This window comes from Sceloporus occidentalis, unplaced genomic scaffold, assembly GCF_023333645.1.
Source record: "Sceloporus occidentalis isolate IW3139 unplaced genomic scaffold, rSceOcc1.0.p SCAF_1, whole genome shotgun sequence".
NCBI lineage: Eukaryota > Metazoa > Chordata > Lepidosauria > Squamata > Phrynosomatidae > Sceloporus > Sceloporus occidentalis.
In genome coordinates, this window is record NW_028316981.1 from 233,955 (window position 1) to 249,493 (window position 15,539).

The 15,539-nt window shown below is 43.7% G+C and overlaps 2 protein-coding genes across 2 annotated transcripts; both read left to right on the forward strand.

The window, feature by feature from the left end:
- The first annotated feature begins 3,215 nt into the window (after positions 1–3,215).
- On the forward strand, positions 3,216–6,672 carry LOC149320278 (vomeronasal type-2 receptor 26-like). The gene is made up of 4 exons (XM_089499341.1): positions 3,216–3,461; positions 4,043–4,831; positions 6,112–6,310; positions 6,662–6,672. Exons 1-4 carry the CDS (start codon positions 3,216–3,218, stop codon positions 6,670–6,672), a joined length of 1,245 nt encoding a protein of 414 aa, XP_089355467.1.
- LOC149320279 (vomeronasal type-2 receptor 26-like) lies at positions 6,307–10,009 on the forward strand. Its single transcript, XM_089502562.1, has 3 exons — positions 6,307–6,342; positions 6,662–6,788; positions 9,117–10,009. Exons 2-3 carry the CDS (start codon positions 6,716–6,718, stop codon positions 10,007–10,009), a joined length of 966 nt encoding a protein of 321 aa, XP_089358688.1. The 5' UTR covers positions 6,307–6,342; positions 6,662–6,715.
- The last annotated feature ends 5,530 nt before the right edge of the window (positions 10,010–15,539 follow it).

The window sequence follows — 15,539 nt, forward strand, 5'->3', positions numbered from 1 at the left end:
ATGTCTCTTCCAACTCCATGATTCTTTGATTCACCCTGTGGCCTCATAAGGCCTGTAAGAGGGCCCATATATTGACTGACCCAACCACCCTGTGGCTTAATGGGGCTATAAGAGAGTTCAGACCTGTGAAACTACCCTGCATCCCGATGAGGTTTACAAGTGGGACCAAACACTGACCAGCCCAACCACCCTGTGGCCTCATGAAAGGATCCAAACATGGAGCTGTCTAACTATCCTGCAGCCTAATGAAGCTGACAAGAAGGCCTGAGCATGGACCAGCCCAGTCACCCTGAGCCACAATGAGGCCATGGTCTAATAAGGCCTACAAGAGGGCCTACTGAATGGGCCTGGTAATCAACCCCTAAACCCAGAAAGAAAAGGGGAACTTCCAAATAAACCTAATAAGTGCGTATTGGGGGACCTCCATGGTTCCTCTCTGTCTCCTAAATTAGGTACTACATAGAGATTGTACTACAAAACCCTCACAGATGCATTGCTCTAGGTTACTCTTATGTAGATTCCTGACAAACCTCTATCCCTTTTCCTTTGACTCAATTAAATAAAGCATTTCTTCTTGATAAGCAACCATAAACTTGTTTTTCCCCAGCTGCAGCACTTGCGCATGAAGATTTCAGAGCACAGACGGGATAATTTGTCCCTTGACAATTAGCACAATCATGGTGATTTAGCTTTTCTTTTTTTGCAACACTCCATGAATTTCTCCAAAGATTGCCATTCAGAGCTACCATTAAATACTAAATATTAGGCTTCAATACAAGATGAATCAATATCTTGCACTCAGCATGCAAGAGAGGAAGGGTCAATGCTTTTCACCCCATGGAGAAGTGGGGCACTCTGGTTTCGGAAGGACAGGCATGCAGTGTGAGGTCCCTTTGGATGAAAAGGTCTGTCTAGACCCCTGTCCGCCCAGGCAAAGCCTGCGATTGCTTCCTATGTCTTGTGAGGCTGCCCTTCTTTCAAGAGGAGAGTTTCGAAGGAACTCTTGCAATGCCACCTGAAGCCAGCATGATCCGCTCACTCCTGCTGCTATTTTCTCTGCTCTCCTGTGCAGCCCAGGGAGTCGTGCCAGACTCAAAATGCCCGCTGAATTTAATGCCGGATGCCTATGAACCCTACAATTATTACAAGTCAGGAGACCTCCTCTTCAGTGGCATTGTGCCAGAATTCAGTGCGGACACCCACTCACACTCCTTCGCCTATTTTCCTATGATTTACATTAAACTGTAAGTGATTATGCTACTAATATAGAAATAAATATGTAACTATGTCATGACCCTTGTTGTGACACTTTAGCTGAGTCTGATTTATTCATCTGATTTGGAGGGATCAATGCACCTATCCCTGACCAAAGGCATACACTGCATTTCCTGGGCAGATGGCAGCTTAGTTGGTCTCTTCTGGCCACAAGAAATCTGATGGTACCTTAAAAACTCACATATTTTATTGGCCACCAGCTTTGGTGGAGTGCAGCTGCTTTGTTTCAGATGTAAGTGCCTACATAACAACAACAACAACAACAACAACAACAACAAAGATTTATTTCTAGCCCACCCAATCAGGAAGAATCTGGGCGGGTTACAACAATAAAATACATCAAATTACAATAGAGTTTTTAAAAAATCAAACCCTAGACCTACCCCCCTCATTCCCAGTACTAAAACAGAACTAAACAGTAATAGTATAAAAACATTAAAGACATTAAACAAACAAACAAAAATAGGCAGAAACATGGGGGGGGGGAGAATAGACAGATTGTTCTTCTTCTGTATCAGAGATTTAGGATTCTGGAGCTATAGGCATAGTGATGATGCAGCGGCATCTAGTGGCCAAATCTTGCTATTGTCACCCATCGCACCTTGCAGCGTTCATTGGGAACAGTTTATGTCTGAGTGATCCTGATTTGCTTCAAAACTATCAAAGAGTATCGTTGCTTTTAAGCCATATAATTGGGTTATGGGCTAAAATAGTCTTTTTTGTTTTAATCTCTCTCCCTAAAATCCCACAAAACACAAAAAATGTCTAGCCAAAAAAAAGAGCTTGATTTTTAAAATATGATTTACGCTTACATTTCTCCAATGTACTGTCCGTGGTTTGTGTGACTATGGGAGACCAGGGTTCAAATCCCCGCTCAGACATGGAAACCCATTGGGTGACTCTCTGGACAAGTCCCACTCTCTCAGACTCAGAGGAAGGCAAAGGCAGAAGCCCCTCTGAACAAACGTCATCCAGAAAACCCCAGGAAAGCCTTGCCATCGGTCAGAGCCAGCTTCAAGGCACACGATAACAACAGTTCTTGCTAAACAATGCCTACATACCAAATACTTTACAATCTCTCTTTTTAATTCATAGTGGATGCTGAAAGTAAAGAAGTGTAGATCTTCTCTTCATCTAAACTTCCAAACAGTTCCTCACTCTAAGAAAGACAATTTTTAAAAACCATCTTAACCTCAACATACTTTCTAATGTTCCCCATTAATATACTCTCAGCTTTTACAGAGGAATGTAGAGAGAAATTGTTCTTCTTAATAGTTTATTCTTTTCACACTTCTCTCCTTCTTGATTGTGTTTGCTATCTGTTGATAATAAAGATAATATGTGATTGGTGCTGTTACATTCTTATATGGCATTGTTACCAATGTTATAGACGTCTTTGTCATCCTTAAGGCAAACCGATCATGGGTTTTTCTTGGCAAGATTTGTTCAGAAAAGGTTTGCCATGGCCTTCCTCTAAGGCTGAGAGAATGTGACTTGCCCAAGGTCACCCAGTGGGTTTCATGGCCAAGCCAGGACTTGAACCCTGGTCTTCAGAGTTGTAGCCCAATGCTCAAACCTCTACACCATGCTGGCTCTAAATGTGAAATACAGGGCGCCTGATAACAGGGTGACTTGGAAGTCTCCCATTCACGGGGTTGCCATGAGTCAATGCTCTTGTGTGTATGCGGCTGTTGAATTTCTTTTGGCCAGTCATCCCACAGTCTGTGGGTGGCTAAAGAAAAAGTCCACTAGCTGACCCTTGCCAACCTAGTCCTGGGCCAACTGGGTGAAAATGCCAGCCAGAGGACCTGAGCCCAGGGGGCGGATTAGATGGGAAGAGGTGATCCTGTCGGTAACTTGGATCCAAACCAGGAGATGATGTTTTGTTTTGCAGAAAGTCGAATGCACTTACTGTCCATAATATGGCTTTCTTCTTTGCCATGGAGGAGATCAACCAAAATCCTGATCTCTTACCCAACCTCACCTTGGGATACAACATCTATGACAACTATTTCAATGGAAGGATCACTTACGATGCCATGTTAGATCTGCTCTCTCCTGGGCAAAGGAATATACCAAATTACAGGTGTGGAAGACAGAGTGAACCATGGGCCGTTCTGGAAGGGGCTGACTCTGAACTCTCTCTCCATATTTCAAACATGTTGAGCATCTACAAAATCCCCCAGGTATGGCTTGGAAAAGGGGGAGGTGGCGCAGTTGATTTAAAAGTTTCCTTAATCTTTTGTGGGTGCAAAAAAAGGAAATTGAACTATATAGGCATCTCAAAAGGTATGAGATCAGTACCAGGGTTTCAGCATTGGACCATGACAGAGTCCTCTCAGCCATGGAAGCTCACTGGGTAATCTTGAGGAAGTCCCACTCTCTCAGCCTGAGAAGAAGGCTCTGGCAACCTCCCTTTGAACAAATCTTGCCACGAAAAACCATCTGACAGGTTCGCCTCAGGGTCTCCAGAAATGACTTGAAGGCACACAAGAACAACCAAGAGGTTAGGATGGCTTCCTCACTTTAATGCTGGTTCGAACTGGAAAGGGCTTTTAATAGCATGCTCTTTTGAGGATAGTTCCCTTCTGTCTTTTAAGGGTTTCTTTCTATACAGTGTTCGGTTATATTTTGGAATGTTTTATTGATGGCTTTGAATTCATTGGCTATATTTGTTTTAATGTTTGGAAGCTGCCCTCTGTTCCAATATTGCAAGAAAAGACAGATGGATGAATGGATGGGTGGATTTCCTTTTCCTTCTTTCTAGGTCAGCTATGGTTTCACCTCCCGTGACGTGAACGATAACCCACAGTTCCCTTTTTTCTACCGGATGGTCCCCAAAGAAGACACCCTCTATTCCGGCATTGTCCAGCTCCTCCTGCATTTTCGATGGACGTGGATTGCTCTCTTTGCTCCAGACAATGACAACGGGGAAAGGTTCATGCGGAGCCTCATTCCTGAGCTCACCTACCATGGGATCTGCGTGGCCATCTCAGAAATCCTCCCAGAAGTGAAACTTCCCCCCGATTTTCTTCTGAGATGGAGACAAGTCAAAGTATTTGTTTTCTATGGAGAGACCCGTTCTTTTGTTGATGGAATGTCCTATGTAACCTTGCTACTGCAAGTTTGGGCAAAACCCAGTGAAGGGAAAGTGTGGATCACCACAGCTTTGTGGGACATCAGCTCCAGGATCTCTGAGGGTGTCCTACATTTCGAGAAAAGCCATTGGTTCCTTTACTTCTCAATCCAGATGACAAAGAGGCCAAAATATGACCAGATTGTTGCCCACAACTATTCTTCCCACCCGACTATGACCTTTTCCTGTTCTTATTCAAAGCTGAAGCTGTCTGTGAAAGGTCGAAGAAGATGTGAACAGACGGATGATTTGCCTCTCAATGTACTCATACGTAATCTGTCTGGAGACAGCAAAAACATCTACCACAGTGTCCTGACCATTGCCCATGCCTTGCACGCTGCAATGTCACCCAGACTCAAGCTGATGAGAAGGGTGGGCACAGGAGACCGTTGGGACCTTCCAAAATTATGTCCATGGCAGGTATCCCCCTCTATTCCATCACACACCTGCCCAGAATGCACAAACAGATCTTTTTGTATCCCAGGCAGGGCCCTGGACCTGCCATCCAGACAGTAAGGCCAAGGAAAGTAAGGCAGGTCAAGTCAAAGTTCATCTCCAGATAGCACCCTGGAGAGCCTTGGGTCAACTTCGACTCATGGCGAACCCATGGATGAGACACCTCCAAGCCCCCATGTCCTGAACCACTCTGCTCAGGTCCTGCATGCCCAGGGCCATAGCCTCCTTGATTGAGTCTATCCATCCTCTTCTTCTACCACCCTCCACCTTTCCTGGCATTATTGTCTTTTCTTCTCATGATGTGGCCAAAGTACGACAGACTCAAATTAGTTATCTAATAATAGGGGTGTCATATTGTGGATGGAGCAAGTTTGTTTTCTGCTGTTCCAGAGACTTGAACACGGAGCAATGGATGCAAGCTCCAGGAAAAGAGAATCCACCTCAACATTAGGAAGAACCTCCTGGTAGTAAGAACTGTTAGACAGTGGAAGACACTCCCTCAATGGAAAGTGGTGGAATCTCCTTCTTTGGAGGTCTTTAGGCAGAGGCTGGATGGCCATCGGTTGGGGATGCTTTGCATGTGAAATGAAATAACGAAATAAGATTCAATACAGTCAGTGACCCGCACCTTTGCTTGTGAATTCCTACATGGCAGAAGGGGTTGGACTGGATGGCCCTTGGGGTCTCTTCCAACTGTAGGATTCGATGATTCTATGATCTTGGCTTCCAGGGAGAGCGCATGTGTGATCTGTTCTAGGACTCAGTGGTTTGTCTTTTTAGCTATCCATTGTATCCTCAGCACTCTTCTCCAGAATCAGATCTCAAATGAGTTACTTTTCTTCCTGTCCACTTTGTTCATTATCTATCTGCATATCTTAGATTGTTGATATTCCTTCCTCTGGTTTTCCCTTCTCGATTCAGCCTTCTCTAACCCCATTTACAATTGGGAACCATTCTGTTCCTTCATATTCTGTTCAAACAATAGCCTCCTGACCTCAGTACACATTATGCATCAGGACAATTAAATGTAATGATACACTCATTTCTTTAAGGGTGATCCCTAGCTTTTCATAGTCGATGCAGTCCAAATCTTTGGGCTAGTCTATAAAGAACTTGATGATTTCCTTCTGGAATTTCCTGGTGGCATTCTTCTAAAAGCCTTGTGATTGTTCCACTTATTGATTTCTTTGCCTCTTTCACCCTCTGAATCCAATGTCCCTGTCTGCTTCTCCCTGTCCTTCTAGCTTCACCCATTCCTGAGTGACTTTGGGTTTTACAACACTTCCATGGATGGAACATATTTGAATGGGAATGGAGAACTGTCAGCCAACTTTGACATTCATAACGCAATAGTGTGGCCCAACAACACTGTAGAGAAAGTGAAATTTGGGAGTCTGGAGAGACAGGAATCACTGCCTGGCAAAAAACTCAACATTGAAGAAGGTGCCCTCAAGTGGCTCAGGGGGGTTAACAAGGTGAGGAGAGCCAAATGCTTCATCCTATCCCCTTTCATCACCTTTGGTCTTAAACCTGGTCTTGAGCAGTGTCTGTGCCTTAAAATTAGTCAATCAGATAATCCATCTAGGATAATCTATCCAAGTGATGTACCACTCCATAGGGACTGGGGTCAAATCTTTACTTCAAATCACTACCCCTATTTTTTGGAGGCTACTGAGTCCTCTGCGGTGGGAAACAAACTGAGAAGAAAAGGACTGGCTGTGTTCTTTCTTTCCAAGTCTGATGTCATGTTCCTTCCATATGAGATCCATCACGCCTCCCCCCTTCATCTTCCAGAGCCTGCCTGATTCCAGGTGTGTGGAGAGCTGCCGCCCTGGATTTCTGAAAGCAATGCGAGAAGGAGAGCCCCCCTGCTGCTACGACTGTCTTCCTTGCCCAGAAGGGACCATCTCCACTCAGGAAGGTAGGAGATCTCAGAGAGTTTTTAAAAGATCACTTCTCACGCATAGTTGGCAGGAGGAGTTTCCATCTTGTGCATCAACAATACCCAGAGATGGGCCAAAAATTGTGTGCGGACACTTTGTTGTGATTGTTTGTTTGCAAAGTCAGCTTTTGATTTATAGGTAACTCCTGAATGAGAAACCTTCAAGACACTAAGGGGAGAATGATGTAGCATATCCACCTTCAATGTGGTCTTCTTTTCCTACTGCCTTCAACTTTACCAAATATGATACTCTCTTCTAATGAATCATATTGTGTCGTGATGTGTCCAATGAATGATAGCTTCAGTTTAGCTACTTTGGCTTCTGGCAGAAATTCAGCATTAATTTTTATTTTCTTCCAGCATGATATTTCAAATGAGTTTTTATTTTCTTCCTCTCGGCTTTCTTCACTGCAGAGAAATCAGAAATACTGTGACATGGATGTTCATGGCCCTGAGTCTGCAAGACCTGAGCAGGGCTGTTGACAGCAAGTGACTTGGAAGTCTCTCATTCATAGGATCACCATAAGTCAACTTGATGGCAATTAACAACAACAACAATCTTTTGACACATCAGAGGAAGTAGACTTAGGCGATCAACAGATGACCCGGAGGGAATGACTTCCCACTGCCACTTTTAGCGCCAGATCAGGCCTGTGGCAACCGCACACCACAGCCCATATCCAGCGCTTTGCTGGTGCTAAAAAGAAAGGCAAAATGCTGGTTCTTTGGGCGTTGGCAAAAAGGTGCCCTTGCTTTTCAGCACACTGTTGGTGCAGTGTGTCTAAATGCTGTGCCAAAGTAGCACCGTGATACCTCCTGCCATGTGGGTGGGCACACAGTGTGGCGCTAGAGCTGAGGCGGCATCGGGGCATGTGGTGTGCAAACACCATGCCCCCACTCTGCCTTGAGGCTGGTGTTAAATGCTGGTCTGTTTAGCCCCTTCGTCTGTGAAAGCTTGTGCTACCAATTTCTTTCTTTCTGTCAGTCTCAGGCTTGTGGCCTTGTCCATCTTGAAAAAAAGCCAAGCCTTTAGAATAAAGAGGAACTGGGATTTCCCTCCAACCCCCCCCACACACACACTTTTTTTTTGGCTGATAAGGAAATGGTTCTATTGATGAGGCAAACAGGGCCTAACCATCTTGTCAACCTCCACTGAATGGAGACCTATTAAATTTGTTCAGACTGGTACACTCCCATTGTGTAGTATTTTGTACTCTCTAGAGATGTTGGGCATCCCATCTGGATTTGGAAGAGGGTAAATGGCTATACTTGATTGGCTTTGTCACATGTATGCAGCTGCATTAGTCTCTACTGCCCAGACCATCCAAGAATCATTATCAGTGCAAAACTGTGCACACACATGCTTTTGCTTTCTGAACCCTCCATAGAACAATATTGAGGTCATGTTTTGCCCAACCTAGAGGTGCTCCCTTCTCTCTTAGGAGACAGCATCCCAAGATAGGAAGAACTTAAATACAGAGGTAGAGAGTTCTTGCTGCTTTGTTCTCCAGCCATCCTCAACTTTTTTTTATGTCAAAGGGTGAGCAAATCTATGTGTGTGTTTAATCTGTAATCCCTTAAATTTAGCAATGCCCCTCTAGCCCCTCCCTTAGATTGGTTAAGGGTAGGATTTGCGCTTCCATGCCATATCCCTCCCCTTTTACTTTGAAAAACAGCTCGCATTGAAAACAGACCTAGCCTATTCTGTTTGTTTCTGCAGCTATCTTTTTTGGCTTTTCAATAAATAAAAATTGGTTTTGCTTTAAAATAAGCTTGTCTTTTTACTTCATTCTCATTTGGAGCCGCTCTGATTCCTTGTCCATTTTTAAAACCTTCAGCCTATAGGTCCCTGCAGAGAGGTAATACCTGAAGGTGTTTTCCCCACCAAAACCAGTAAAAACAGTGCACTCCTCTTAACTGTCCTGTGGAATGGTTTGCTCATAAAACATTTGGCTAGAGAGACATTGCCAAATGTGACTTCAAGGCCAAGATCTCAACTGTCCATTAAATGGCTATGGAAGGGGAGCTACAGCAAAAGGATTAATTTTTTGTGGAGGGGTTAGTTCTTGTATGAGGGAGATAGTCATTTCTATCTCTGCAACAACAATGAAAGTTCTCTGCAACAACAATGAAACTGATCACCACTTCCAAAACCGAGCCACCATTCCTAATATTGGGTTCAGTTGGGAATGGGATAGCTGTTCGGTACATGGTAACACTCAAAACATAGTCTGTCGAATCTAGTGGAGCATTGATAGATGATATATTAGCGATAACATACAACTTTTCCTTTCTTCATTTATGCAGATGCAGCTGCATGCATCCCCTGCCCAGGAGATCAGTATCCAAACAAGGACAGAGATCTCTGCCTTCCCAAGCACATAACCTTTCTCTCCTACACAGACCCTCTAGGGAACATTATTGTTTCCCTCGCCCTATTGATGTCCTTTGCTACATGTTTTGTCTTAGGACTCTTCATTAAAAACCAAGATACTCCCATCGTCAAAGCCAATAACAGGGACCTCTCTTACATTCTTCTCATCTGCCTTTTGCTGTCCTTCTTGTCGACTCTCCTCTTCATTGGTCAACCAAAGAAAGCGACTTGCCTTCTTCGACAGATGACTTTCAGCATCATATTTTCCATTGCTGTCTCTTCTGTGCTGGCCAAAACAATCACTGTGATTCTGGCCTTCCTAGCTGCAAAGCCTGGCAGCAGTGCAAAAAAATGGCTGGGGAGGAGACTGGCAAATTCCATTCTCATTTCTTGCTCCTCCATCCAAGTTCTCATCTGTGCCATATGGCTGAGCTTCTCTCCCCCATTCCCTGACTCTGATATGAACTCCCAGCCTGGAGAGATCCTGCTGAAATGCAACGAAGGCTCAGTGACCATGTTCTACCTTTCCCTTGGCTACCTGGGCTTCTTGGCCACCATCTGTTTCACGGTGGCTTTCTTGGCTAGGAAGCTGCCAGGGGCCTTCAACGAAGCCAAGCTGATCACCTTCAGCATGCTGGTCTTCTGCAGCGTCTGGGTCTCCTTTCTGCCCACCTACCTGAGCACCAAGGGAAAGTACATGGTGGCCGTCCAGGTCTTCTCCATCTTGGCCTCCGGTGCTGGGCTCCTGGGCTGCATCTTCCTCCCAAAGTGCTACATTATTTTACTCAGGCCTGACCTGAACAGAAAGGAACATCTAAGAAAGTGAAAATATTGAATTAGTTATGTTAATGTGAGGTTTTTAATTGTGTTTTAAAAACTATACTGTTTTTAACAATATTTTGTGTTCCACCTTGTGTCTAATTTAAGAGAAAGGCTGCAAATAAATAAATAAATGAGAATTACAGAGTTGTGCCTGTGAGAAGGGAGAAATCATAAGGAAAATCTGAATTTTATAAGCATGTGGTATAATAATAATAATAATAATAATAATAGTAAAATTTTATTCAGTCCTTGACCAATAATAATTAAATAATTCATTTATATTTCCTGCCTCTCCCTGCGGATCAAGGTGGGATTACAACCAATAAAATGCATACAGAGATATAAAAATAGAAAATTACAATCAATAAATGCTAACAACAATAATACTTTGAGTAAAATTAACTATCTCATCGTACAATACAAACAATAATAATAACAACAACAATAAGATTATGGTGGAGTAATAGTCAAAGGAGTGGAGCAATATTATAACAAATCTCTTATACAGGGTCAGATGGGTAATGATAGAAGAGATGGGACTGGCTTTTCTCAAATGTAAGACAGAGACAGTTTGGATGGAAATCCCTGCAGAATATTTCAGATATTCAAAAGATATTAGAGAGAGAATTAGTTATGACAAAACGTCAAGAAAACGGGAAAATGAAAGGATGGAAAGAAGAAAGAGAATCTGAAGTGGCTAAATTTCCCAAAGGATTTTCCACTGTACGCAGCAGGAGAAGATGTTCTTACATCTGAGGAGGCAGGAGCAATGAAGCAAAGCAAGTCTTCATTCGTTTGGCTACGAAAGTTTGGCCTGATTTTGGGTTATTGCCTAGTGATACCTTATTCAAAGTTTTTTGTAAAGGGATTATTATTTAATCTTTCAATTTGTTATAGAACAGGGTCTTCAGCCTATCCTTGCCAGGTGTTTTGCCAATGTTTAGATTGTCTATGGCCTCTGATATTTCTGCAGTTGTTATTGTTTGGTTGAGGCTTTGTCTTTCATCTTTGTCTATTCTCAGGATATTCCATTTATCTGAATAAATCCATATCTCTTCGTTTTTACATTTTCATGTTTTGTCATTGTATATCTTTTCAAAATAATTAGTAAAGACCTTCTGTATAGCTTTTTGATTTGTCTCCATTTTAGTCCCATTTCTGACATTGGGTGCATTCCCACTATGGTTTAAACCAGATCATGTCGAATCACGAGCCGGTTTAAACCACTATGGTTCCCACTTGGGAATCGATTTGGAACTGATTTCTAAGGGGGTTGGTATAGTTTTTCCCCCATTTAATCAATTTATTTGAGAATAAATCGATTCAGGCCAGTGGGAACTCAGGGCGGATTCGATTCCGCTCTGGCCATGGCTCCCTCCGTCCTCCTGCAGCCATACCTTCTCCCTTCCTTCCTCCTTTTCCCTTCCCGCGGTGGCGGTAACAGTGGCGGCGGCAGCAACGGCGGCGTCTGTTGGGGCTCGTTGGACATGTCTCCAGTGTGCCTCCGTCGAATGTCCAATGAGCCCAACGGAGGCACGTCCAATGAGTCCCAACAGCCACCGCTGTTGCTGCTGCTGCCATTCTTGCCACCGCCGCAGGAAGGACAGAGGCAAGCCACCCACGGTGGGTGGCAGTTTCGGCCCCCATCCTCCAGCAGGCCTCCCTGCCTCCTTCTAAAGTAGGTCCGGGGCAGGGAAGGAGAAGGAGGCTGGGCTGTGCATGGATTCCACAGAGGAGGAGGAGGAGGAGGAAAGAGCCGATGAGCCCTGACAGCCGCCACCACTGCCAGGGCCCCAAGGCAGGCAGGCAGGAGGGAAGGAGGCTGGTGACAGGAGGGATGGCCAGGGCCCTTGCAGTTCTCTTGTAGCTGTCCCCCCACAGGCCTGACCCAGTGCAAACATAGTGGGAACCACACTCGCTACTGGAACCAAATCCATGATTCAGATCAGCAGCAATTTAAAAAGTAAGTGGGAATGGGCTCTTTCAATATCTGTCTTCTTTCAATCTCTCTTTTCACTTTGTATGCTAACCACTTTCCTATTTTGTTAGCATGTTCAAAACCTCTTTGTTTCCCATATCATAATTTCCTCTCTATTTCCAGATTCATATTCATTTAAACCTTTTTTTGTAGTAATTTAATTTCCTGTTTAACCCTTGAGCGTAAACTCTGCTTCTAGTGTCTTCAAAAACAACACTGCTTGAGAATGAGAAGGTGAACTGGATGTAGGCATTTCCATTCATCCCTCATTATTTAGCACAACTTTCCCCCTAGAAAATGAGAAATCCCATTTGGATTTGGAATTCAGTTCATGCTCACCTTGTCCAAACCCTACCCAGGTTTGGGGATTTGGGGAGGGGAATTGTAACCTACGGCTGGGTGCTGCCACCCATTCTGGCAAACAAGCATCTCCCAGCCCCTTCTCTCCAGACTGGCCCTTTCCAGGTGTCTCTTACTACAACCCTCTCAGGAATGCATTAGTTTAATGCTTTCCTCTCCTGCCAAAATTTGTTTTGTTTTAAATAAAAACGGAATTGATAGTATATTGTTGATGCTGAAGGGTTAAAGTGTGAGGTTGTGCAGTAAAGGCTAAAGAGTCTCAAAAGATGTAAAAAGGTTGTAGAAAAAAGAGCTTCTCTGGATTGCGTCTGGGATGTGTTACGTTGGCCGAGGAGAGAGGCTTGAGTTTTAAAAATGTGGCTGAGAAGATGATGAACAGTTTCAATAAGCAGTTTTATTAAGTAATGGTTTCAGCTTTATATATGTTTAAGTATTTATAATGTTTAGTTATTGATTCATGTTGGTCAAATATATGTGATAATGTTGTTAAATACATGATACCAATCCCAAGTAATATAGAGTACAGTTCAATTTTATTCCAAATTGTTTAGTCTAGTGCTGGTGAGAAGCTGTAGATCCACGCGCATCATGCCAATGGCCAGATTTTCCAGACAGTAAACCATTCCATCATCATGATGGCTAAAGCGTGGAAACCGGGAGCTGAGTTACACAATTTTAGAAGGAGTGATTTTGTATGTTCTATAAAAGTGTTTCAGTGTGTTCTAACTTCAGACTTGTCAAAAAAGTCACAGACCTGTCTTCTAAGATTTTCTTTTCTCTAATAAAGCTATTCTTCAACTGAGTCTTTTTGATATGAAAGAGGGTCTTTAGATGCTGTACCTGATAACCCCCATCATCCTGACGCTATTCAAAACTACCAATTTACAGCTGTGTCTTTGGAATCTGGAAGGCATCAGGATGGGAGAAGTCAATCTGCAGTTTTAAATGCTATGCTGTTGTTAAATGCCTTTGAGTTGGCCCTGACTCATAGTGATTCTGTGGGTGAAACACTTCCAAGACCCCCGGTCCTCCACTGCTCTGCTTAGGTACTACAAATACAGACCTGTGACTCCTTGATTGAGTCTATTCATCTGGCATGTGGGCTTCCTCTCTTTCTGCTGCCTTCTATCTTTCCTAGTATCTTGATGTGGCCAAAGTACAAGAGCCTCAGTTTGATCATCCTGGCTATCCACAGTACTCTTCTCCAGCACCACATCTCCAATGAAATGATTTTCTTCTTATCCGCTTTCTTCACTGGCCAACATCCAAACAAGGCCAGAGATCTCTGCCTTCCCAAGGACATAACTTTTCTCTCCTATGTGAAAGGGATCTAGGAGTCCAAGTAGACCACAAGTTGAACCTGAATCAATAGTGTGATGCGGCAGCTAAAAAGGCCAATATTATTTTAGGCTGCATCAACAGAAGTATAGTATCTAGATCAAGGGAAGAAATAGTGCCAGATCCTTTTCCATACTGATTTAAGAAGGTGAACTAGATGGCCCTTGAGGGTTTCTTCTGAGTCTAAGATTCTCTGATTCTGCACTCTTGTTTTTCTTCTGATCCTATGGCTCTTCCCAAGATTCTGTGCACTGGGACCTGACTGAAATAGCCAACTACTTGTACAGCTCCCTTTAATATTGGAATTGGAGATAAGTCACACCTATGTAGCTGTGTTGATAGTGTTACCAGCATTGGTGCCTTAAAATCCTAAATGTGGATGACTTTTCTTCTGCTGTCGACGTTTAAAGCCCTCCATGGGCTGGCCTCTCCTTATTTATCAGACCTTCTTTCTCCTCACCTTCCCACTCTGTTGTTCCCTCCGTTCTAGTAGTCAAGGTCTGCTGTCCCAGCCCAGGATTTCCTCTGCCCCATCCAGGATTCACCCCTTTTCACTTGCTGCCCCTCACTCCTGGAACCTTCTTCCCCCGCGAGACACAAGGGCCATCACTGCTTTAACCAGCTTCAAAACGGAGTTGAAGCATTGCATAATTGTCATTTGCTATCTGATGTTGTTTTTTGTCACCTGTTAGATTGTACGCCATAGGCAGGCTTATTCTTATATATGTATTGTTTTATGTACAGCGCTGTGCAAATCTACAGTGCTATATAAATAATAATAATAATAATAATAATAATAATAATAATAATAAGGATCTGGAAACCATGTCCTATGAGGAATGACTTAGGGAACTGGGGATGTTTAGCCTGGAGAAGAGAAGGTTAAGGGGTGATATGATAGCCCTGTTTAAATACTTGAAGGGATGTCATATTGATGGGGGGGAGCAAGCTTGTTTTCTGCTGCTCCAGAGAACAGGACCCAGATCAATGGATGCAAGCTCCAGGAAAAGAGATTCCAGCTCAACATTAGGAGGAACGTCCTGACAGTAAGGGCTGTGCAACAGCAGAACACACTCCTTCCTTGAAGAGTGGTGGAATCTCCTTCTTTGGAGGTCTTTAAACAGAGGCTGGATGGCCATCTGCTGGGAGTGTTTTCATTGTGAATTCCTGCACGGCAGAATGGGGTTGGACTGGATGGCCCTTGTGGTATCTTCCAACTCTATGGCCTGTTACAGACTGCCAAAATAAAGCTGCTTCAGGTCTCTTTGGAGGTACGCTGTTTAAATGATGCATGTACCCTAAGAATCCAGAAGCTGCACCAAAGCTGCACTCCAGTGCTTAGGAATGGAGTGTGGCTTTGGCGCGACCTCTGGACTCTTAGGACCCATGCATCATTTAAATAGCATACCTCCAAAGAGACCTGAAGCAGCTTTATTTTGGCAGTCTGTAACAGGCCTATGATTCTATACTTCTTCCTCTTGCTATATTGGGAAGCAATTGGTTGACCATCCTTCCTCATGTGAATGATCACTGGCATGAAGGGTATTGTGACCATTGTTGCCAACAAGCCTCGAAGATCTTCCCTGGAATGTTTTACCAAAATCCAAAATCCCCGGAATTCCCCAATATTTATTATTATTATTATTCAGTCAAAATCCCCGGAAAGAAATTAATTAAATTCCCCAGATTCCGGAGAATTCCCCAGAAACTGGCAGCACTGATTGTGACAGGGTTGTACTTCTATCTCTTGCCCTAGAGATTGCCCCAATCTCCCTGCCTGAGCAACCTTTGGGTGAAAAATTGGCTAGACTCCAGTCTGCATAAAGCCCCCGCTCTCTTCCTACGTCTTGTGAGGTTG

Coding starts and splice junctions, on each gene's coding strand:
- LOC149320278 (XM_089499341.1), top strand. CDS start 3,216: ATGGAGGAGATCAACCAAAATCCTGATCTCTTACCCAACCTCACCTTG. Junction 3,462..4,042: donor GCATCTACAAAATCCCCCAG/GTATGGCTTGGA, acceptor CCTTCTTTCTAG/GTCAGCTATGGTTTCACCTC. Junction 4,832..6,111: donor CAAAATTATGTCCATGGCAG/GTATCCCCCTCT, acceptor CTGTCCTTCTAG/CTTCACCCATTCCTGAGTGA.
- LOC149320279 (XM_089502562.1), top strand. CDS start 6,716: ATGCGAGAAGGAGAGCCCCCCTGCTGCTACGACTGTCTTCCTTGCCCA. Junction 6,789..9,116: donor GACCATCTCCACTCAGGAAG/GTAGGAGATCTC, acceptor TCATTTATGCAG/ATGCAGCTGCATGCATCCCC.